General features: G+C 36.6%; 2 protein-coding genes across 5 annotated transcripts; one reads left to right on the top strand and one right to left on the bottom strand.

Annotated features, from left to right (window-relative positions):
* Positions 1-333: 333 nt before the first annotated feature.
* On the bottom strand, positions 334-6,661 carry LOC124542005. The gene is made up of 4 exons (XM_047119958.1): positions 6,295-6,661; positions 5,165-5,286; positions 3,552-3,633; positions 334-2,764 (listed from the first exon to the last, which is right to left on the bottom strand). The coding sequence occupies exons 1-4, from the start codon at positions 6,503-6,505 to the stop codon at positions 2,175-2,177; spliced, it is 1,005 nt and encodes a 334-aa protein (XP_046975914.1). The 5' UTR covers positions 6,506-6,661; the 3' UTR covers positions 334-2,174.
* Positions 6,662-7,079: 418 nt separating this feature from the next.
* LOC124541898 lies at positions 7,080-23,565 on the top strand. Of its 4 annotated transcripts, none has more exons than XM_047119818.1 (8): positions 7,080-7,544; positions 15,700-15,838; positions 16,541-16,628; positions 18,880-19,534; positions 20,068-20,169; positions 21,277-21,408; positions 21,954-22,033; positions 23,129-23,565. In XM_047119818.1, the coding sequence occupies exons 1-8, from the start codon at positions 7,334-7,336 to the stop codon at positions 23,150-23,152; spliced, it is 1,431 nt and encodes a 476-aa protein (XP_046975774.1). In that variant the 5' UTR covers positions 7,080-7,333; the 3' UTR covers positions 23,153-23,565. The 4 variants fall into 4 exon arrangements, with proteins under 4 accessions (XP_046975774.1, XP_046975772.1, XP_046975776.1 ...); XM_047119816.1 differs by having other exon boundaries at positions 21,954-22,045; XM_047119820.1 differs by having other exon boundaries at positions 7,081-7,532.
* The last annotated feature ends 1,720 nt before the right edge of the window (positions 23,566-25,285 follow it).

Genomic DNA, 25,285 nt, shown 5'->3' with positions numbered 1-25,285 from the left:
ATATTCCACCACGCTGTTCCAATGCGGGTTAGTGGAAAACACATGTGGCAGAATTTCTATGAAATTAGACACATGCAGGTTTCCTCACGATGTTTTCTTTCACCACCGAGCACTAGATGAATTATAAACGTAAATTAAGTACATGAATTCATTGATGTTTGCCTGGGTTTGAACTCGCAATCATCGGTTAATACGGTTGGGCCATCGCGGCTTTTTTAAATTTTATATCGGCAAATTATATAAAATGTATGAAAAATAAAAAAAAATATCCTATTTTGAAGTTCCAAGTTCAAAGATTTATTTATCTTTCAAGATTTGAAGTTAAAAATAAAAGACAAGATGGTCGGGCGTTTTATTTCACATCTCACCAAATAAAGTCATACAAGTGAAAAGATAATTGTATAATTGGTCTGTTCGATACAATCGTCACATCATTACTTAATTAATAATTATCAAATTTCGAGCGAGCCCTTAGTATAATAACATCAGTACGATTACTAAACATTCTAAGGCACTAAGTTCTTATATAAATTTCTAAATACCGAGATCCATATACAGGGAGTTAATTTAATGGTGGGTATTTCATCATTTGTATAAAGTGTAAACAATGCATTATTGTGCTAGTTGTGTAGGTACCAGTCTTTAGATATTTTAACGTCAGTCTTATGTAATCAGTATTGCCGTTCAGATTTGAAGGACGAGTGTTAATACAAAACCAAAATCATTATTATTTTATTACACAGTACAAAACAAAGTCGCTTACCGCTGTCTGTTACTATGAATGCTTAGATCTTTGAAATAACACAACGGATTTTGATGCGGTTTCTTTTAATAGATAAAGTGACTCGAAAGGAAGGGTTTTTGTATATAATACATGGACAATATAGTAAAGACACACTGATAATTTTAGAAGTTTTAGAATGTAAATAAACAAATTCTGTAGTATATTTACTATCAGTATTGCACCGGTGAGAAGCCGGGGAAGGTCGCTAGTTAGTAACATAAGAAATGCTTACTTAGAATCCCTAATAGTACATCATTCGAGTTCTATAATTAAGTTAAACACATTTGAGCAAATTCAATAGCTTTGACCTTGAATTTATGACGTCATTTATCGAGTAATAAATAATCTATGGTTTTTATTATGGATTCGTAATTAATAGTGTTTTGAATGATGGCAACCCAGTTCGGAACTTTGGATGTATAATTAAAGTGAATATAAGTAGTTAAGAAGAATTTTGTTGTATTATATATAATGATATATTAATGAGCAAATATTTCATAAAGCTATTAGCAAGTCACATATGTAAACATATTACAAGCAATATATATTAGTACATTACACTTTTGTGACCTTGTAATCATTTTTTAATTACTTATAAGCTCATTAGCTTAATTTCAATTTGCAATTTCGGTAATTATTACATTACCTCAATTAAAGAAACACTTATGTACAGTTTGTTTGGGTATGTAAGTCTGTATTTATTGAACGAGAAACAGCAATACTGTTGAGTTATGTTCCAATTTGAGGAATTAGTGAGTCCAATGTACTAACAGACCCAAGGAACATAACATCTTAGCTGCCGAGTCCATAGCACATGCAACTCATTCATTTATTACGTGAGACGGTTCAGGGGGGAGGGGGGGGTTGTCAAGGTCGACAATATTTAACGCTTTCTTACGAGGGGATGGGAAGGAGTTTCGGTTTTTACGTAAGATCAAAAAAAAGTGCGATAAAATCATTTGAAACAGCGCTGGATACCGTGCGATTGCTGGGATTGGTTATGAACTCCAGAAATAGCGATAGCTAGCCATAATAGTTTTACGTAATAAATGAATGGTCCCATGGCAATGTTATTGTTAATATTTCTTACAGTTGTAATGCTTATAAGATGCGGTGGTACCGTCAGGTCAATAGAAATCAACATAACTGTTGCATTGTTTACATTTTACACCGATTATAAGATTTAAGCTCCGATCAGTCTAAGTTTATAAGATAGGAAGTAGTCGTGTCTACACACTCGTCACTACATTAGAAAAATATACATCTTAGCTCTAACACTAGAGGTGGGTAATAATCATCTATTAACCTAGGTTACAAAATAGTCGAAAGAACTCAGTCGTGATATCTTATGTACTAAAAAAAAAATATGATATAATTTCTCAGCGCTAGCCTAGTCTTCGTCTATAATTAAATTTGAGTCGTACAAGTCTTGTTTATCACAGTTGGACATTAAATCTCCCTTCGAATCCGAATCGGTCGCGTTCTCCGAATTCCGATCGTTGTCGTCGTCGGTGTTGCCATTCGTCATAATGGTCGACAGATTTCTCAGATAATTCTCCATGTTAGCCGTCAGCGCCGACATTATTTGATTCTCTATGCTCTTTACGTTTTTCACGTCGAAAACGCCGTTCGTTTCGCTCCTTATCGACGTCTGCGGGCCGTTCGTTCTGAGGAGATTCGCTAGAATAGGATTCGCTTTCAACATTTCTTCGGTGTTGCCAGTTTCGTTGTCTGAATTATTTTTCGTGTGACTTCTTTTATGCAGTAGATAAACGTCGGGGTCTTTGAAGCACTTTGAGCATTGTTCGCATTTAAACGTGTCTGTGTGCGTTATATCTATGTTAGTGCTGGCGTAGGGGTCGAGGCCTGCGGTTTCGTTCTCTATGTGTGGGTCGTCACTGACCTCATCTCGTTCCAGTGAGGGCACAGGGTTGGGGGAGGACATTTGAGCGTCTGTTTCTTCAGTGGGTGACGGTTGTTCTGCAAACATAAATTTAATACTAGATCATACGGGGTGGGGATTGATACTAGTCTGTTGTTCATTGATTTCTGTTGTTGATTTCTTTTTAAGACTGCGACGTAAACTTGCGTTTATAAATCCCCAAAATAAATGATATGCGAATATGTTATTTCAAAAGAAAAGCGTACAGAGGGCGACACTGCTGATTGTTCCTGAACAGTATGTAAAAATCATAATCATATAAATCTAATCGCTCCAGAAGTGAGATAGCTTTTGAATGTTCCCGATGTGGTTTCATCTCTAAAAACTATGACAATTTACATAGCTGACTTAGCTGCGAGCCAGCATTTTAGTTAGCAGTATGCGCAAATTTATTTAGCAGTATAGTCTTACAGTTTTACATTTCCATGCCTCGGAGAGCATGGTAATCTTTATAATATAATACTATTAGAACCATTATATTATACAGGCAGTCCTCGACTTACGTCGCCAACCTAACCTAACATGCCGTAAGTACGGTCGGGGTAAGAAAAGGTTCGTCACCTTAAGATCTATTTTCGTGTGCTCAGTGTGAGCGATAATCTGCTTTACCGATCGAGAATGACATATTGCGTCGCAATGATTCGATGTTTAGATTCAAAAGGTACTAAGAGTTTACGACTTGATAAATATATTAATTTGAAAACTGACGAAGGTTTTCTTATTCTGACTGTACAGGGACTGTCTGCAAAACAATCTAGATCCGTCATCAGCTGAGAATTGGTGAAGTTCATGAAATCGATGACCTGCAAGGATGCTGTGACTCACCGGTGCCGAGGGCGGAGATGCTGGCCGCCTGCATGGCGAGCATGGTTTGCACGTATATAGCCTGCGCCATCTGCTGCTGCATCTGGAAGTCGGAGCATCTACGTGAGATTTGCTCATTGATACCATCTTGTATTGTGGTAGGACATCCCTTTATGTGATTTTATGAGTTCCGTTTGGTACTAATCATATTGCAGTTCCAGTTCAAAGTTAGTGTTAGGAAGAATATTGGTAGTAGGGCTTTGTGCAAGCCCGTCTAAATAGGTACCACTCATTCATCAGATATTCTACCGCCAAACTACAGTACTTGGTATTGTTGTGCTCCGGTTGGAAGGGTGAATGAGCCAGTGTATCCTGTAGTTACATTGGCTCACAATGGACGTAACATTTTAGTTCCCAAGGTTGGTGGCGCATTGGCGATGTAAGGAATGTTAATGTTTCTTGCAACGCTATTATCTATGGACAGTGGTGACCACTTACCATCAGGTGGCCCATTGAAAGTGAAAAAATTCCATCCAGCGGTAAATACATCTGGAAATCATCACATACATCTTACCAATTTGTAAGGTGAACTTGACGTCACCAGCGTGTAAGGTAAGAATACCCACTTATCATCAGGTACATTTGATATATACTTATAAATACAGGGTTATTGGTAACTTGCTGTATTCCCGTTAGGAGGTAATAGAGGTGACTATTTTAGATAATTTTAACTCCCATAGGCATTATGCCAACGACAATACCAACATCCTGTAGATACATTTACCGAATCCAATCCAAGCCATGCATGAACCCACATAAACTAACAATTTTTACACATGTGTTTTAATTAGGTAACATACGCACATATAGAATAATTATATAAATGCATAGATGTGATATAAAATAATGCATAAATCTGTTCAAAAATTAAAATATTACACAACATTGAAGTATTTATTGAGCAGGATGCATAATTTTAATTATATATGATTAGAACATGCATATTACGAAAATAAGAAACAGTAACTACTGAGTTGGTTGCAGTTCTTCTTAATAGAATTTATTTTTTAACCCACACTAGGTTTAAAACTGTTCTTTGTTTGTGTAATGATAATTCAAAACTGGTGGTAAGATGACGAACCAGATCAAACATAATGTGTCATCTAGTCTAAAATAAGAATCAGAAAATGTCCCAAACAGCCTCATCTCTGCTGCTGCTCTGATGCAGGTTCAAAGACACTAAGGCAAAATTTCACACATTTACATATGCATAGTTTTTCTTCACCACCAAGCAAGATATGAATTATATACATAAATTAAGCAATGCTTTACTTGCTTTTTAGCAACTGGGCTTTTTGTATGAAAATGTACATACTATTCATACATACGTACATAGGGCATTTTACAGTTGCGATATGTGTGCTACATGAAGAAATGACTATTCTGTAACTCATGAACCGATGGGATGGAATTCTGTTATGATCGCAGAGATATCAGAAGCAAAAAAGGTACCCTGGGTTATACTAAAACTGCTGAACTTCTAACATCTGCCCACCCAGGTATTGTACCCTGGTCATTGATTCTGCAGACTTTAATATATATGCCAAATAATAAAGTATGCATGTATCATATACCCTGGCATCGATCATAGTCGGTGGTGGTGTCCAGGAGGAGTTTCTTCTTCGGTATGGAACGGGTGAATCAGTGGGCAAGTTTCTAGATGGTACCGCATCTTTTCTGAGTGTTCTCCACTGTCCTGAAATATTCATTAAGTGTATTGAGAATACATTTATATCAGTAGGTGAATTAAGTTAAATTAAATATTAACAGTTGTAACACCATGGTCCAAAGCCGACACATAGTAGCGTAGTAATGCTAAAGTTTGTCTTTATATAAAAATATAAAATGAACAAAGAAACTATACTTAGGCAAATTATTTGTATGTGGTAGTAAATATCTACCAAAAGGCCCAAATGTCATGAGTGCCGAGGGCCTCAGAATAGCTTAAGACGGCTCTGCTAACTATGCTTAACAGTTAACACCTTAAACCAGAATGAAACTGCTGCCTGCAGCTACTTAAGGAGTAGGAAAGAAGATTAATAAACTTTATATTTTTCTACTTTCATTGGTATTGGTTATTGGTGAAGTTCCTAAAATATTCTGTAATAGTTTTAATTGAAGAAGAAAAATATCAATTTTTCTTCTTCAATTAAACAATAGAAACATTTGTAAATCATTTGTTTATATTATTTTATGATGTAAAGAATGTTTGTATCGTTTTGGATATGGTTGATTTAGTAAGGTTAATTCATAACTAAATTTTAGAACTTTTTTTCGGTACTTGCTCCTAGTAGAACAACAAATAAGACAAATAAAAACATGATAATCAACATCGCAGCACATCTAAAGAACTATTTAATTTAATACTTAATAATATTCTATTTTTCGTGATTTTTAAGGCATATTACAGGCTAAATATTCGATTTCAACCTGCCTATATACCACGTTACCTGTTACATATCCGATTACTACGTGGTACCTATTTCCAATATTATAAGAGAGAAAATTTTGGGTGTTAATGATACATTTTCGTAAGCTATTTGAGATCAACATAAAAATTAGTTCCGCGATTATCAATTTACCATCACTTAATAATATTTCATAAGTTACATTGATTATTTAATTCATTAAGAATTATTGACAAAATGAATTTCCCGCGCGAAAAAAAATAACACGGGGGCATTGAAAAAAAAACACTGTTTACCTTTATTCTTTTGGCCGCTAGTAATTGTGTAATCTTCTGGCGTGAAATGTAAACTACACACCTTCGAATATTTTGTATAAGGCTTGCCACGTTTGAGTATTTTATTCCAAAGCTTTGCTAAATCCTCGTCTCTTGGAAATTGGTGGAATGAAACATTTTTAGCTTTGCCGGCCATCGAAGTACACCGCGGAACCGTACAATAATAAGGCATTTTGTTAATACATAACCAACTTTGTTGCACAGTGTAACATATCTATGATCTGTAAATTTGATTATTATATTCAATTTGATAAAAAATTACAAAAACAAACAAAACATTGCGTATAAACACCAAGCCAGCGACATGATTGCTTTTGCTAGTTGCTATAAAAACAAAAAAAAAACATATGTGTTGCCAGCTTTTAAAAATCTTTTAAATATCATGGAAAGTAGGAGGAGTTACAATAATGTTGAGGAGTTAAATATAAAGAAACAACACACGAAAATTTTTGCAAAAATAATTTTCGTAAAATTCAGACGAAATTGCTGTATTCACATTACAAAATTTTTAAATACTCTAAAAATATATTAAAATCGCTATCTCCGTGTCTTTTATTGGTGTTATTTGATTCCTGCGTTTGTTTCTTATGATAGGCGTAGGTTAACTAATACATAAACATGTATTATTGTTGTAAGTTATTTTCTATTCTTTATAAACAAAATGGCTTACAGATTTATAATATCTTCTATATGGACACACTGAATATTATCCCAATATACTCTGTGCAATTTGTTTACTCTATTGTCTATACATACGAGTGGCCATTTTTCTTAAAAAGTGGGAAGTGGGGAAGGGAAAAAAGGTGAATACATGTCAAATATTTCAAGGCTGCGGTGTGATGATTTCAATTTTAATAAACGTGATAAAGATTGAAACAAATAAACCATTTTGACATTCTGTTGGACGGTGCGTCCTTTCGGCATTTTTAATGATAAGTTCGCACAAGAAAAGATCGACCGCCGAAAGTTCATAACAAAGGTTGGTCTATCGGGAATTAAGATGGGTTATTATTGTACCGTGCCACAATGCACCTCGCTCGCCGGCAAGACGAAGAACGTGAAGTTCCACCGTTTTCCTCGTGATGTGATAATGGCAGACAAGTGGAATTTAATACTGAAACGCGGCAAACCGTACACGAAATACTCAAAAGTATGCAGTCTACATTTCACCCAAGCTGACTACAACGTCACAACAATGGGTAAGAATAAAGGTATAAGGGTTTTTCCATGTCAGGCTAGCATAGTGTAAAGTCTATCACAAGTTTTCTCTCTCGCATGAGTCATAGTAGTGACTGGCCGTCCAGCGTGATGTTTCGATTCCTTGCGTCAGGGAAAACGCTCGCGCGCCGGAAACATTTCGAGACCGGAATCTGCATGTAATCGTATAAAAACATCGCGAATGCCCTTTATCTCGAACGTTTGACATTCATAAGTCCTATTTTTTATATTCCAATAAGAATTTTCGTTAAAACAACCTTGTTTTTTGCTAAAAAGATGTTAAACTTTTAGCATCATCATTTTTATATTTTTATCCTTTATGTACGTGTTTTTACTTTAATTTTCAAATTTATTTTCCCTTGATAATTAAATAAATAACTTTCGATGAATTAATTTATAGCATTGATTTGATATTTAGTAGTATACAAATATACATTATATGTATTCATATGTAAACAAAACAAAAAAGATGTATGCTTTCCATGTATGTGTGTTATAAATGGTTCTACAGGAAAGTATTACCATTATGAAAACATTCAATGTAATTGATTAAGTCATTATGTGAAATGGATTCAATAAGATCATATATAATAATATATATGATTTAAAGACTTATGTTAATAACCATATAATCTTTAAGGGGAGTACCCAAATATAAAGAGAAGTTATTATGAAATAATTTCGGTTAATGGTGCCATTAGATGTAGGAAAAACGTATATTCATGTCGGTTTCCTGGCAATGATTCCTCACTAGATGATGAATTATAATCACAAATCGAGCTTGTGTTTACACAAGGGTAGACTACTATTGAGTAATCACTCAGGATTGAACCCGCAAACTTCCATAGAGTCACACTTTCGAGCATTTGGATCCTCTCGACTCAGAAACTAGTTGCATTTTTATGTTGAATTTTCTTAAAGTATGAAAAGTTTGTTTGTTATTATATTTGTATCCAAACTATAAACACTATAGCATTTTTTGTAAAATGTAAAGGTATTAATTGAAAATAACAATAACAAATATACAATATAAGCAAAGAGTGCTGTCTATGACTCAGTATAATTTTTTTCTGGGTTTTTTTGCAATTCAAATAATAATAATATGAGGATATGAATTGTAATTCAAAACCATTCATGTATTAATTTATATTTAATTTTATAGAAAAAATTAAAATTTATATTTATATTGTTTTTATAGTTCTCTATGGTTTTATATTTGTATATGTTATACTTTCACATTTCCAGTGTGTAGCATGATTTTGAATAGCCTAAAAATCTTTCTTATATGTTGGACTATCAAACGAAACATATTTTCAAACTCGACTCGTAGTGCCAGAGATGTAAATTTTCAAATAACTCTTCATATTTAAATAAAACTAATTATAACGGATGAATCGCGTATATTAATTATTTTTTTTTTTAAACATCCTGACGTTTCGAGCACTTTGCAGTGTTCGTGGTCACGGGTAGACTCTTCATATTTGTTAAAGTCAAAGTTAAAAATCTTTATTCAAAAGTCATACCCAAGATGTGCAGTCAACTAGTTATATTAGTATACTATATGATGTAGAACTAGGTTTTATTACTTAGAGACTTATATAGTTGCTAAAGTCAAGTATCTTTAAATTTATATTATAAATCCAGTATTAAAATCATAAAGTTAAAGTTAGTAAAGTTACAGCCTGTAAATTACCCACTGCTGGGCTAAGGCCTGCTCTCCCACTGAGGAGAGGGTTTGGGGTATATTCCACCACGCTGTTCCAATGCAGGTTGGTGGAATGCACATGTGGTTGAATTTCAATGAAATTAGACACATGCAGTTTTCCTCACGATGTTTTCCTTCACCGCCGAGTACCAGATGAATTATAAACACAAATTAAGCACATATATATAGTGGTGCTTGCCTGGGTTTGAACCCGAACTCATCGGTTAAGATGCACGCGTTCTAACCACTGGGCCATTTCAGCCCAACAAAAATCATGGTGAATAAAAATCTTAGTTGTAGCGCATTGCTAAGAAGTTCCTAACAGTGATACAGTAGATCAAACCAAATATAAGTCACGAATCACAATATAATGGTCTTATTTCGAATTTAATCTATGAATAAAGATCATAAAACATTAACAAAGAGGTTCCTAGTCAACATAATAGGTTTAATACTTTGATACTAATGTCAACTTTTCTGTTTACGTTTTTTATTCTGTAGCAATTTTTGGTCAGCCTCCTTTCCAATGATTCCATTTTTGAAGTTTAGTTTTTTTTTGTAATACTTTTTTGGATAGGTCGTAACAAATATATAGTACATTAGGTATACTGATTTTTGTATAGCTATTTCAGCTTGTAAGTATAATAGTCTTACTGTTATTGTAATGTTATAAAATGTTATTGCTGGATAATCAGTTGGACAGATTCAGATCTTATCTATAACAAACAAACAGATCTTTATACATAATATTGTTATGTAAGACTCGGCCTTATAATTCAATACCATTTAAAATCCTTTTGTCATTATTATTTTAATTTCAATACTATTGGATTTTATACAAACTACCACCCTCTGTTTTGGTCCCAAAAGGCCTCCGAGAGATTTCTTTATATATATTATTGATACCTCATACACAATCTGTAGAGCATATTTTTTTCAACCGACTTCAAAAAGGAGGAGGTTATCAATTCGTCTGTATTTTTTAATTTCTATTCTCCTACTTCAAAAATATAAGACTTTTATACAAACTTCCATACCCCGATTTACCCCCATAAGAGTGAAGTACCGTAGAATCCGTTCTAAGCAGATGTCTTAGATGACCCTATAAGGAACCTACCCGACAAATTTCAAATTTTCAAGTGTTATACTTTCTTTTCTTTATAGAACATTTAAAATATCAATATCAATTTGAAAGAATATTGTTAAACAAAACTGCACGTCAGCTGTACATAATAAAGCTGAGATGGCCCAGTGGTTAGAACGCGTGCATCTTAACCGATGATTCTGGGTTCAAACCCAGGCAAGCACCACTATATATATGTGCTTAATTTGTGTTTATAATTCAACTCGTGCTCGGCAGTGAAGGTAAACATCGTGAATAAACCTGCATGTGTCTAATTTCATCGAAATTCTGCCACATGTGCATTCCACCAACCCGCATTGGAACAGCGTGGTGGAATATGTTCCAAAACCTTTCCTTAATGGTACAGGAGGCCTTATCTCAGCAGTCGGAAATGTACAGTACAGGTTGTTACTTACTTACTTACAGTTGTTCATTACCAATTAGAAGTCATATGGTTGCAGACAAATTTTTTAAATATAAATAACTAGCGATGCGCCCTGGCTTCGCACGGGTGCAATGCTGATTCTAAATACATATACTACAGATGTATTTATTTACGACATCACATTAGAAACTTCTGAAATCATCAGTGTTTCTTTACTTTACTGTCCATGTATTATATACAAAAACCTTCCTCTGAAATCACTCTATCTGTTAAAAAAAAACCGCATCAAAATCCGTTTCGTAATATTAAAGATTTAAGTGTACATAGGGATAGACAGCGTTAAGCGGCTTTGTTTTATACTATGTATAATGATTAATAAAACCACATACAGTTGCAGACATATTATTTAAAAATATAAATAATTGCACATGTTAAAAAATATATATTAACAATGAATTATAAAACCGCAAGCATTGTTCATGGGAATTGATAATTACCGAATTGTATTCGTATAAATGTGAGTCGTTATAGCTCAGTGGATGGACGTGGATGTCAATTAATGAGTACGAATCGGTCAAGCGTAGCCGAATTAGCTCGTGTTTAATTGTTTTTTGTTTAGTCTGTCTGGCATATCGTCCAGTCATCATAGTGTACCGCCAAGCATACTGAAAGGTCAGTGAACTATTGTTAGATGCAGTTCCCAAGGTCGTTGGTGCATTTGTTGTGCGAAAAATGACGTTGGTAGTCACTTTCGATCAGGTGAGCCTCGTGCTCGTTTGCCCCCTATAACATAAGAAAACGACGCTAATTGTAATGTCCCATTTGTTAGTTCTGATTCTTTTTGTTTAACATTACGGTACTAAAGCTGTATGTACACAACACGTATGATGTAACGCTGGAGTTGTCGAAAATAAAAGAGTTCTAACTCGTCTCCTCGCAGCTTCAGTGTGTATGTCCCTTAATGGAGTCGAGATGGCCCAGTGGTTAGAACGCGCGCATCTTAACCGATGATTGCGGGTTCAAAACCCAGGCAGGCACCGCTGTTTCATGTGCTTAATTTGTCTTTATAATTCATCTCGTGCTCAGCGGTGAAGGAAAACATCGTGAGGAAACCTGCATGTGACAAATTTAATAGAAATTCTGCCACATGTGCATTCCACCGGGTTGCATGCGGTTCCATGCGAGTTGCATTGGAACAGCGTGGTGGAATATGTTTCACACCTTCTCCTCAAAGGGAGAGGAGGCCTTTAGCCCAGCATTGGGAATTTACAGGCTGTTGTTGTTGTTAATGTGACAGACGATAGTACTTCATCAGACAAGTTGCTTTCATTCGCTGCCGAGCACGAGACAAGTACAATGATAATATCGGTGGTCGCGCCCGGATTTGAACCCATGATATATTAACATCGACGAGTTCTATTCACTTTGATTGCTATATAACTGAAATGCAGAGCCTCTGGAAAACCTGTTTGATTTTACTGTTACGAATCCATTGTTTGTGTATCGCCAATCCATTAATCTCTGCCTCGTTTCTCCTCTTCAAGGTTTACATAATGTTTTTTTTACGCACAACGTCGTTCACGTTTCTACTTAACTCTCTTATTGCTATGATGGTTGAGGGCTTCGTAGGGCGGCCAAACTCAAGAGAGAGACTGTACATTACAGTCATACTACAACAGCCTGTAAATTCCCACTGCTGAGTTAAAGGCCTCCTCTCCCTTTGAGGAGAAGGTTTGGAACATATTCCTTCACGCTGTTCCAATGCGGTTTGATGGAATACACGTGTGGCAGAATTTGTATGAAATTTGTCACATGCAGGTTTCCTCATGATGTTTTCCTATACCGCTGAGCACGAGATGAATTATAAAGACAAATTAAGCACATGAATCAGGTGCTTGCCTGGATTTGAACCCGCAATCATCGGTTAAGATGCACGCGTTCTAACCTGCTGGGCCATCTCGACTGTCATACAGTACAGTACAGTCATAGCCTGTAAATATCCCACTGCTGGACTAAGGCCTCCTCTCCCTTTGAGGAGATATTTTGAGACATATTCCACCACGCTGTTCCAATGCTGGTTACTGGATTCACATGTCGCAGAATTTGTCTCTCCATGTCCCCTCGCTCAGTCACGGTCGGACAGTACACGCGATACGATCGAAGATTTCTCGCGTTTTAGGTTAAATTCGAAGCATCCGAACTTCAACACTCAATTTCCAGACTCCGAGATGTTACTCATAATGATCTACATATTTTATATTATACAGGTTTTGGTGCCAATAGCGCAATGGTTCAAGGGTTGCCTAGCGATGCAAAAGTCGTAGGATCGATCCTGCCCTTTGGGCCATTGACGCACTCACTTCTAACAGAAGGGATAAGCTTAGGAGTATTAGTAATTTCTTATTTAATTTTGGGGTATTTCTAGTATACGTAAAAAAAAAAACAAATTTATTCGGTATGAAACTTTTTCATGAAGCCACTAAGATTACGACAGATTATAATTAGATTTCGGCCAGTGATGTCATGTCAGTTCAAGGTTGAACTTGTTTATTTATCTTCGCTAATATGTACTTACGTCCTCTTGGTAGCAGAGCTGGGTTGGTATCCTACTCGTCGTATACTCAGCTATCCTTAGTATTGTTTTGGTCCAATTTGAGGGGTGACTGAGCCAATGTAAATGTACAGTTAGAATAAGAAAACCTTCGTCAGTTTTCAAATTAATTCCTTTATCAAGCTTTTAACTCTTAGTAACTTTTTAAAACTGAAGCACTAAACTGACAACTCCATATAAAATTAAACTGACATACATCTTTGGACTGTAAAATTGGACGAATTTTACATCAACATGAAATCTTTTAATGGCGTAATTAGTAATTACAAATTCAAATTAGATACGACATCTTCTACTGAATTGTCAAAATATGTCTGTCAGTGTGATATGCTGAGTACACGAAAATAGATTTTAAGGTGACGCACCTTTTCTTACCCCGACAGTACAAAGTGTGTAGAGGTTGGTGGCGCATTGGCGATGTTGACAACCTTATCATCAGGTGGCTTATTTGAACTCATTTTCGCCTCATTATAACACCAATAAAAATAGTTGGGTTAGTCGAAGCGAATAATATCGTGAGTCCTGTTTTGTTTACAAAGCTATTTATATTTAATTATCTGTAAAGGATGTTGCGATGTCACTGAAATTATTTATATAAATAAACAAACACAATTGCCAAACAGTAGTGTATTTTTGTGTTCCGTTCCAGTGGGCGAGTGAGCCAGTTTTATCACAGACAGAAATAATATAGGTATATCCTATTTAGATCGAAGGAGTTAAGTCGATCCATTTGCTAATAAATCTTCTATGCTATGCACAACAAACAGTTCTTGATTAGTATGTATGTATAAGAGGAATTTAGCTCAATTACATATATATATAAAGTAAGTAAAATAACAGCCTGTAAATTTCCCACTGCTGGGCTAATGGCCTCCTCTCCCATTAATAAGAGGGCTTGGAACATATTTGACCACGCTAATCTAATGCGGGTTGGTGGAATGCACATTTGGCAGAATTTCAATTAAATTAGATTCATGCAGTTTTCCTTCACCGCCGAGTACGAGATGAATTATAAACACAAATTAAGCGCATATATATAGTGGTGCTTGCCTGAGTTTGAACTCGAAATCATCGGTTAAGATGCACGTGTTCTAACCACTGGACCATCTCGGCTGGGACATATACATATAAGTTAATTTTACTTTGCAAATCGAATGTTTCGATAAAAACTTTGTCGATATTAAAACCGCCATGTTTTAGCGAAGCAATATGGAATATCATAGAAAATAAGCTCTCAGCCAATGAGATCGTGCCATTTCTATGTCCAATGTTGTTTATTTTGCTTTACTCGTTTGGAAAAATACTGTAATTAATTAATGAATTTATAGTTAGTGTCTCTGGGGATGATGTAAGGATTTTAACGATACCTCTTAGGAAGAGGTCATTTTAATATTTGACGACCTCCGTAGTCGAGTGGTGTGTACACCGGTTTTTAGGGTACGCCATTCCAAAATCTCCGTTTCCATTCTATACCGAGACGATGCAGAAAAGTTCATTAGTTTTCTATGTTGTCTGGGTCTGGGTGTTTGTGGTAACTTCGTTACTTCTGATTTTCCATAACACAAGTGCTGTTACTTTGGGATCAGAGTAATGTATGTGTTTTTGTCCAATATTTACTTATTTAATGTTACGCTATACTTTGGAATGTAATACATACATACAAACATACATGAACCCTTGAAACATTATGTTCGTTTTTGAGCGGTCGAATAAAATATTTCGCGTGTACTCAAAATATATATCTGTATTATATAACTATATTAATATTATAGGTGACTCTGTCTGTATATCTGTCTGTCGCACTTTCACGACCAAAACACCGAATTTGATGAAATTGACTATGAAGAAAACTTGAACTGCAAGGACGGACATAGGCTACGTTTCGTAGCGAAGCCGCGTACGACTACTAATATCAAATAAATACGCGTATACGTAAACGAGCTAAGCACACGCAAGAAAGTAGACTGCGAAGGGGGCAAGAGAGCGTCATGCCGGCATACCAGTCATTCTCACCCATCCGGTGTTTGATGTTTCATGTCACATATGACTAATTGACTCAATCAAGATAATTTTAATACATGTACATGAAACATGAAAAATATTTCGCTTAATTTCTTTGGCCGGTTCTTCTCAGATCCGAGTTGACAAATTCCGTACCTTTGGTAGATTTTTGACCATCAATAAGCAAGTGTGATCATTCTATATTGAATGAAGATTTTTAATTTTGTCTTTGACTAACAAAAATATCGCTAAATATCAATCTCTCTTGTATGCAGTCCTTATTCGTGCTTCGCGACTCATTAATCGTGATGTATTGATTCCAGGTCAGTGGAAAACCCTGTCGAAGGACGCGGTTCCGTCGCAGAACCTGCCCAAGCTGAACCCCGACGGCACAGTGATGGTCATCAGGAAGAGCCGCACCGTCAAATACAAGGAGAGCAAGAAGGAAGACCACAGTATCGGGTACGCTTTTGTAATGAATTATTACATTGGGAGAGGACATTACTTGTCTCTTGAATTTGCTAATTTCGACCCTTTGGTCCAGATACCCACTTGTACAGAAAGCTCATTACTATATTGAGTTACTTACAGTATTTATTGCCATCAAATATTGCGAACATACGTTAAATAATAAAAATATATAAATTATTTTATTTGATGCGTTATTTAATGTTTTTGGATCGCAGTATGTATCTGGGGAATAAGCTCAGCTTCCTTGTTTTTGAACCAATGGACTGTTTATTTTACTGTTTTTTTTAGCTTTGGTGGTCAAGTGGTTAGAACTTGTGCATCTTAACCGATGATTGCGGGTTCAAACCCAGGCAAGCACCACTGACTCATTTACTTAATTTGTGTTTGAAATTCATCTCGTGCTCGGCGGCGAAGGAAAACATCGTGAGGAAACCTGCATGTGTCTAATTTTAAAGAAATTCTGCCACACGCGTATTTCACCAAAACGCATTAAAATAGTGTGGTGGAATATATTCCAAACCTCTTCAAAGGGAGGCCTTAGCCCAGCATTGCGAAATTTACAGGCTGTTGTTGTTGTTGTTAGTGGACTGTTTTTTATAACTCTTATACTAACATTTATGCACAACTCGGTCCAACTATAAAACAAATATGTTAATTATATATAATGAATGTATATAACTTTTGTTGTTTCAGTGATAAAGTAGAGAAATGGTCAAACGTTAGTCAGACGACACTGTCGCTGCCCGGCGACGGCCTGCCGCCGGAACAACAAGACAATAACGTAAGTTCCTGCCATTGGTGGTGGTTTTTAATTTGCACGTTGGATAATGTATTAGGCATTTCCTTCACGTGAAAGGGGGGGGGCGGCGGTATATGAGATTCGCCGTTGCCTAGGACGCCAAATGCGCCCCGACACACCGGAATACCCGCTAAAAATCAGTGGTACCCTCTCTGTTTTTTTCAGAGGGCGCCACGGGATCGCTTTACGCATGCTACTGTGATGGTCATTAGCCTTGAAATACCACCACGTTACTATCTGTTTCATTTAATAGCCTATGTTGTTATGTATATGTTCTTTTGATTTTGATCTTTATAAGCTTGTCAAATATCCTATCGAAATATCTTTTAATATATAATAGCGCTTCAAGAAAAGGGGGCAGTGGCAGCCATACTAATGTTGTCACTATATTCACATAAAACCATAAAAATGTAGTAATTGATTAATAAATGAATCTGGCGATCCCCACGCTGGGGCCTTTAAATGGTCAGTTACCTTCGGACTCGAGAGACAAAAAGCGCGGTGGCAGTAATTAAAGTGCAAACCTCGTTTAAATGTTATTTATAAATAACGATCGACCTTCAGAGCTATCGCGATGCGAGATTTATATATCTCGTCTTAAATACTCCGATGTGAGTAAAAGTTGATATGCCTTTGTGTGAATTTGGACATGTTTATATGAGTCGAAATGGCCCAGTGGTTCGAACGCGTGCATCTTAACCGATGATTGCGGGTTCAAACCCAGGCAAGCACCGCTAATTCATATGCTTAATTTGTCTTTATAATTCATCTTGCGCTCAGCGGTGAAGGAAAACGTGAGGAAACCTACATGTGACAAATTTCATCGAAATTCTGCTACATGTGTATTCCACCAACCCGCAATGGAACAGCGTGGTGGAATATGTTCCAAAACCTTCTCCTCAAAGGTAGAGGAGGCCTTTAGCCCAGCAGTGGAAATTTACAGGCTCTTGTTGTTGTTGGACATGTTTATACAGGAAGCTTTTATTTGTCTTGTGTTCTGATGAATTTAGTATTTGTAGCATAATTATACTTGGTAGGGCTTCGTGCAAGCTTTGTGTATATGTATCTTTTGATCGTCACTTGTTATCCCGTTGAAGAGCTTGGTGTTGAAGGGATATGTATGGGTTTCTTTATAAGAAGAATGGAAATGAATTTGCAATGATACGAGCAAAATAACCAAGGGGGCGATCGCAATTTTAAAGGTTTTTGACGCCCCCTCCTTCCTTTGTAACGCATCGTAATGTTTTTCTATACCCCCCTTCCCCTTTTTAAACGTTACGTAACCCCAATCCTTAGTACTCCATGTGATTTGCTAGTATCTGCTATATTGTACAATGCAAGTTCTTGATTGTTACACCTTTATGTATAATTATGGGATTGGCAAATAACTAAAGATTAAATTGGTACACTGAGATTTATTTGTAATCCAGTCAGCACAGCATAACAGTTCACACAAGAGAGAGTTAATATAATACGACCGAATATAATGTCAATATCGCGATATAGACAGTGGCTCCAACTGGTGAACTATTTAGACGACTACGACAATTTACATTGTTCTGTTTATGCTTGTACTAATATATTATACAACACTATTTCGCTTAACAAGAGAAAGGGTTATATATTTCTACAACTATTTTCAAATGTCAGAGAAAGTTACTCTTATATAGTTTAAATGTATGTCTTAAATCTTGGATTTGTTCAGAGTATTCCAGCAGATGTTTCGCCAGAATCTGCTAGGATGCTCCTGGAGTTCTACTTAATAGCTATTAATAATAAATTATGTCAAAACCAAAGGAAAAGAGTACAATGGGACTGACGTATAGTACGACACCACTTAGATGTAGCATCGGCAAAATTCTTAAAACCGATCACATCCGAATTAAGTACGCTATCCCAAATTATCGATATTTATTTCTTATGTGAATATGATCTTTACAAAAACTTGTAATATCATATGACCTAATATATTCGTACGTCGTATTACGTCAATTTGACACGTTTATTTACACACTTGCTCTCTCGGGTTGAACTGAGGCGAGAATCTATAGCAACGAACAGCGTCGAATCGCCCGATAGGGAGCTATTTCTATTGGTTGTGTGAATCGGTTTGAATGTGCCGATGCTACATCGAAGTTGTGTCGTGCTATACGAGTGTAGGACAAAAGTTTCAAAATAAGTTAAAAAAACTATTGGCAAATGATTAATAATAATGTATTGTTTTAAATTCCAGCTAGTATATCGTCTGCAAGCGCTAAACTCGATAGCGAATAACATGACACAGCCGCAGAGCATACCGCAGAGCCCGGCGCCGGGACAAATGAAACCCAAGAAACAGGATGCGATCATGCAAACAGACCCCGTACTCTCTGAGGAGGACGACAACCCGCAGAACTACAGCGAGTCGGAGAAGTCCATGAACCAGGAGATGGACTACGGCCAGTTCAAGGAGTCGTACGACCCGGAGCTGAACAAATACGACATGCCCAAGGACTTCTCTAAGCTGGCCGACGACTACATCCCGCAGACGAACGAGGAGTACAACAAGGAGGCCGAGAAGTACGCCCTCGAGAGGAAGTCCCACAACAGCTACGAAAAAATCGACTACCAGAAGTCTGTGCTCGAGAACGGTTACCCGAAGATCCAGGACGTATACAGCGGCTACATCGACAAGGAGTACCAGAGCCGACCGGACTTCGTCTACCAGAGCCCGTACCCGGACAGCGTCGAGATCCTGCGGAACCAGCAGCACAACCTGCAGATACTGCAGGAGCAGCACAGGATCAACGAGAACCAGAACTTCTTCAACGAGAACCATATAAAGCAGGAGATCGACTTCGGCAACGACGAGGAGAAGTTCATCTATGAACAGAATAAGGATCAAATCGGTATGGCCGACCTTTATCTATGTAGCTGTGTATCTATGTGAGCGTGAGTGCGTGTGCGTGCGTGCGTGCATTAGTATGCGTGCGTGCATGAGTGTGCGTACGTGCTTTAGTGTGCGTGCGTGCATGAGTGTGCGTACGTGCTTGAGTGTCTGTGCATGCATGAGTGTGCGTACGTGCTTTAGTGTGCGTGCGTGCATGAGTGTGCGTACGTGCTTGAGTGTCTGTGCATGCATGAGTGTGCGTACGTGCTTTAGTGTGCGTGCGTGCATGAGTGCGCGTACTTGTTTGAGTGTGCGTGCATGCATGAGTGTGCGTACGTGCTTGGGTGTGCTTGCGTGTGAGTGTGCTGGCTCACAATTTGTTAAAGACACTTCCATATTTCCTACAGTACCAATATCCTAATCATATATCATGAGATGCGCTATTCATAATATCCTAAATATAAGGAAACTTTAAGACTTTTTCCAATGTTCGAAGAATCCAAACCGTCTTCAATTGACACGTTTACCTTATAAATATTCTTACGTTTCCAGACCAAAACGCTATGTACGACAGTCAAAGGCGAGTCATCGATCAACAGAGGATTCTGGAACAGATACAGCAACAAGTGAAGCAGGAACCGGAAACTCCCAGCGGTGAGTGCCAACAACTAGGTACCTCTATCCATGACATGATTTTAAGTAATACATCATCCATCCTTATCCAATCCATTTAAATGGATGTTTTTGACGATATTACCGATTTAAAATGCAGGGAAGTATAGTACGACACAACTTAGATTTAGTATTGGCAATTTCAATAAAACCGATTAATGATATCGCGCTATTCGACGCTATTCGTCGCTATAGATTCTCGCGTCTGTTCGACCCGAGAAAGCAAGTGCATGTAAATCGACGCGTCAAATTGACGATTATATCAGGTTATATGATATTACAAGTTATTGCGTTTGTTATTTTGTTTCATATTCACATAAGAAATAAATCTTGATAATTTGGGATGGCGTATTTAATTCGGATGTGATCGGTTTTACGAATTTTGCCGACGCTACATCTGAGTTGTGTCGTACGATAACGCGATGCATCGTCTTATGACAGAAAAGCTGTGAATGTTTCATATAAAGACATTTTGTAGTATATTTAGAATCAGCATTGCACCCGTGCGAATCGAAGGCGGGGAGCTAGTGTAACTACAAATAATACTTTTAATACACAAAATATAGAGGTACCTTTTAAAAACTTTAGGTATGTAGTCGACTGTATGTGTCTAGTAATAGTGAGTGGTCAACTTCGCATATATACCCTGGCAAACAAACGGCCGATAAACAAAACCCAATCAGGCGGACGCATCGTCGAAAATGTTCACGATGGTTCTCATCAGAATATACGTGAATGTCATAAGAGTCGAGATGGCCCAGTGGTTAGAACACGTGCATCTTAACCGATGATCGCGGGTTCAAACCCAGGCAAGCACCGCTGATTTGTGTGCTTAATTTGTCTTTATAATTCATCTCGTGCTCAGCGGTGAAGGAAAACATCGCGAGGAAACCTGCATGTGACAAATTTCATAAAAATTCTGCCACATGTGTATTCCACCAACCCGCATTGGAACAGCGTGGTTGAATATGTTCCAAACCTTCTCCTCGAAGGGAGAGGAGGCCTTTAGCTCAGCAGTGGGAATTTACAGGCTGTTGTTGTTGTTGTTGTTGTCATGATGACTGTCCTACAAGAGCCCTATATCCGCAGGCTGCGAGGGCGCGCTGCAGGCTGCGAGCAGCCCTTACTTCCCGGCGGGGGCGGCGGGGGCGGAGGGCGCGCGGCCGGGCCCCGAGCTACTCATCGCCAAGCAGAACGCGCTCGCCGCGCACACGCAGCTCTGTGAGTGCACTCCCCCCCCCCCCACACACACACACACACACACACACACTCACACAGGCGCAATCGTCGCTACTGTAATGTTACAGTAGTTACTATTTTACGACAGAAAGCAAATTGTTATGACAGACTTTTATGAGCGGATTGCCATCGGTTCGAAGTGGAGATTCTATCGAGAGTCTGCAGGGAATTGAGTCAGCAATGATACCTTATTCAAGTGGACTATTTTTAATTGTCATTTTACAGATTATTAAATGTAAATCACTAGCTTGAAATGTGTAGTCTACTGACAAGGATCGGCGACACATTGGCGAAGATGTTACTCTTCTTGGACATTTGAGATACAAAGTCCTAAATATATAAAATATATCCTGCCTGATAATCTTAGCTAGATACTCTGGTATCATCAACATACCATTATATTGAATCAGATTTGTTGTTTATTATGTTTTTTAAACAAACATACTAACGTTTCCCAATGAAACTTTCACATGAGATTGTAACTCGCTATAGTAGTAATTGATTTAATATTTGTATGTAACTTTCAGGGCAGAACACAATGAAACGGCCGTTCTTCTACAGTGAGAGTCCGCACTATAACTCATCTCAGCTTCTGCATCGATACGAGGTGAGGAATGATGTGAGTATTCGTTTTATTTACCGTTTTACCATAAGAAGATATGTTATAATTGTATCTTATTATTAAGTCTAAGACAAACTGTGTTCTAGTCCTGTGGTTCCCAAATGAAGTTGACCCTAGTTCCTAAATTGGCAATATTTTCATTACAAACAAAAATGTTTGTACCCATTAACCTGAAGTAATTTTGTATTAAGTAATCAATTACCTCATGAATAACATAACAATAAGGTACATACTTATCCAATGGGTAAAAGCGCAGACTCCAGTCTACAGTCTCAGACACTATGGATGCATCATTAATACAATTTTAAAAAGTGTCATGCTGAATTGTGGAGCATTCTAATCCTAAGAAAAGCAGTCTATAGTCGGTAGTGAGTTTATGATCATAGAAGGGTTATAACTTTTTTCATTTTTATGGACTTAATTCCACAGGCAACATATGAAATCAAAATATTCTTTATTCGAGTAGCCTTTTACAAGCACTTTTGAATCATCATTTAAAAACTATTTTAAGTGAAGTCACCTCAACAACAATTTGGGAAACGCTGTTTTATGCACAATATATTGTTGGAATGTATGTAATATAGCGTCATAGATACTACTACGGGAGTTTGGATTTCTTTCCGAAAGTATTTTGTTTGTTATTTTTAATGTCAATGCAATTAAAAGTACAATTTATTGGATATCTATCTACAGCAAATATATTTATGTATTACTAGTTATGTACTATAAATAAACTAGAGCTGAGATGGCCCAGTGGTTAGAACGCGTGCATCTTAACTGATGATTGCGGGTTCAAACCCAGGCAAGCACCACTATATATATATATATATATATATATATATATATATATGTGCTTAATTTGTCTTTATAATTCATCTCGTGCTCAGCGGTGAAGGAAAACATGACACAACCAACCTGCATTTGAACAGCATGGTGGGATATGTTCCAAACCCTCTCCTCAATGGGAGAAGGTTGTTTGAAACCTCCAAGGGAGAGGAGGCCTTTAGCCCAGCAGTGGGAATTTACAGGCTGTTGTTGTTGTTGTTGTGTATTAAAGTGTAATTTGTTTTCGTTTTTCAGGATTTAAGCAGAATTCTACAGTGATGAGAGACATTCCAAAGTTGATGATGAAAATAAATAATATAATCGAGTAAAATTATTATTTTGTAAGCGACGATAATCTCTCGGTGTTTTCTTTTTTTAAAGTTTATTTTTAATTTTTATATACATATATATTATGTATAAATTGTAAATAAATTTTATTTTATATCGTATATAAATGTATTATATGACATTTGAAGCAAACGATTTTTACGGTTTTACGTTGATTTTGGCGGCAATTTTGACATTGACAGATTTTTTTTTTAAATTTAATGGCGCATTTGAAAATTTTTTTTTTTTTGTTTTAAATTAGTTATGTATTTAATGCCATTACACATGTAATATTATGGCAGCTTGTAACTATCACACTTTTCAGTAATAATAAGTACATTTATATTGTAATATTTTAGTACAAAAATTATAATTATTTTTAATTTATTTATATATATATAGTGGATACTTTTAAATGTGCTATTAAATTGTGCGCATTCGGCGCTCGTGTCGAAACAGTGTGAATGCTTTATCGAATTCGAATATATTTTTTTATGCGATCGAGCATTTCGTGTGAAGATTGTTGCCACTTTATTAACAAGATTTTATTTTTATACACACACACATATATATTTATTAATATTTCAAAAATCTGATTGTTTTTATTTTATAGGGTTTGTTTTATATTTTATTTTATATAATTTTAAAATTATTTATACAGTATAGTACAGTATAGTTACCATTTCGAAATCGCATTTTTGTGCGTCGTCGTCGACACAGCTCCCGCGGTCGGAGTCCGAGATTGCTGTGTCGATTTCGATGGAGCTCTATAATCAAGTGTAAACTGTTAGGAAAGTGATATTTTATCGAATTTACGTGGCAATTATAAGTAAATGAAAGTTTAGCGTAAGTCTTGATTTCCTTCGTCACAATTGGATGTAAATGTTTTCTTTTTTTTTTTTGATAAAACTAGACTTAGATCTTGCCAAAGTTTTTTTTTAACGTTGCACAAGGCATACTCTGGATTAGAGATGTTTTTTTTTTCAAAGTTTCTTCGGAATCTGGGTTTTAAGCGAACTGTCAAAATGTTTGTAGAAATTTTTTGTACAAAGTCGACGAGTATATGTAGGACGACCGCCTCGTTTGTGAAGATATGATTTGGATTTATTTTTAAACTAAGGGTTTCGACGGTTACGTGTTCGGTAATGTTTTCGATGCTCTGAATGCATTTTAGTTGTTGATTTTTGTTTACTTATTGTATAATTTTGGTATCGGAACGATCTGTAAGGGCGCGTCCGCACTGGGCCGTTTTTTATTCCAAATCATGTATGAACATACAGTCGTTTTATACGTCTCTCAGACATTTATAAAAATGTCCATAATAGGCTATTCGACAATGCGAATAATAAAGTGTCAATTATTAAAAATGGTTATTTATTAACGAAAGTTGAAAATAATTAATTAATTTAATAATCCTTGAATAAAAATTCTCTTTTGAAACGTTTGTCACGTGACACGAAACGATTCCGATTGGTCGGGTTTATGATGACGTCACTTGCTTGGTAATCTCGTTTGCCTACTGTATGCAGATTATATGTACCACAGATTACAATACAGGCATGTGACGTCACACGTTGCTAGAATTAAAAAAAAACAACTTTTACTGGGTTCCTTAATCTTTACTAAAATGGGTTTAATATAAAATGGGTTTTGAAAACCGGTCAAATAGCCTATTACGGGCGGTCCGTGTGAATGCGCCCTAATGTCAGATACGATTTGTGTGTCAGCATTCCCTTCGACAGTATCTCGACGTGTGACGGACGACGTCTGCAGTTTTAAATTAATTATTTATAGTACTTGAGGATAAATAATGTGCATCGGCAAACATCGGCAAACATCGGGAATAATCGCCAAAGAACATGTGAAATGAAGAGTTGTTGGAGTGAGACAGCGATTCATTTGCCATCTCGCTCACACTCGTTGACACTTACAATCCGTGTGAGAGAGATGGCAAATAAAAAAGGTTTCGCAGAAGCAACTATGATCAATGCCTTCGTATGCGATGCACAATATTAATTCCCAAGTGCTGTATGACTGTATTATATATATATTGAAATCAATTTCGTAAATCGGCGCCGTGATATA

The sequence above is a fragment of the Vanessa cardui genome, chromosome 29 (assembly GCF_905220365.1).
Source record: "Vanessa cardui chromosome 29, ilVanCard2.1, whole genome shotgun sequence".
NCBI classification, from domain to species: domain Eukaryota; kingdom Metazoa; phylum Arthropoda; class Insecta; order Lepidoptera; family Nymphalidae; genus Vanessa; species Vanessa cardui.
The sequence above is the reverse complement of the archived record's forward strand: the minus strand, read 5'-3'. Positions and strand labels throughout refer to the sequence as shown.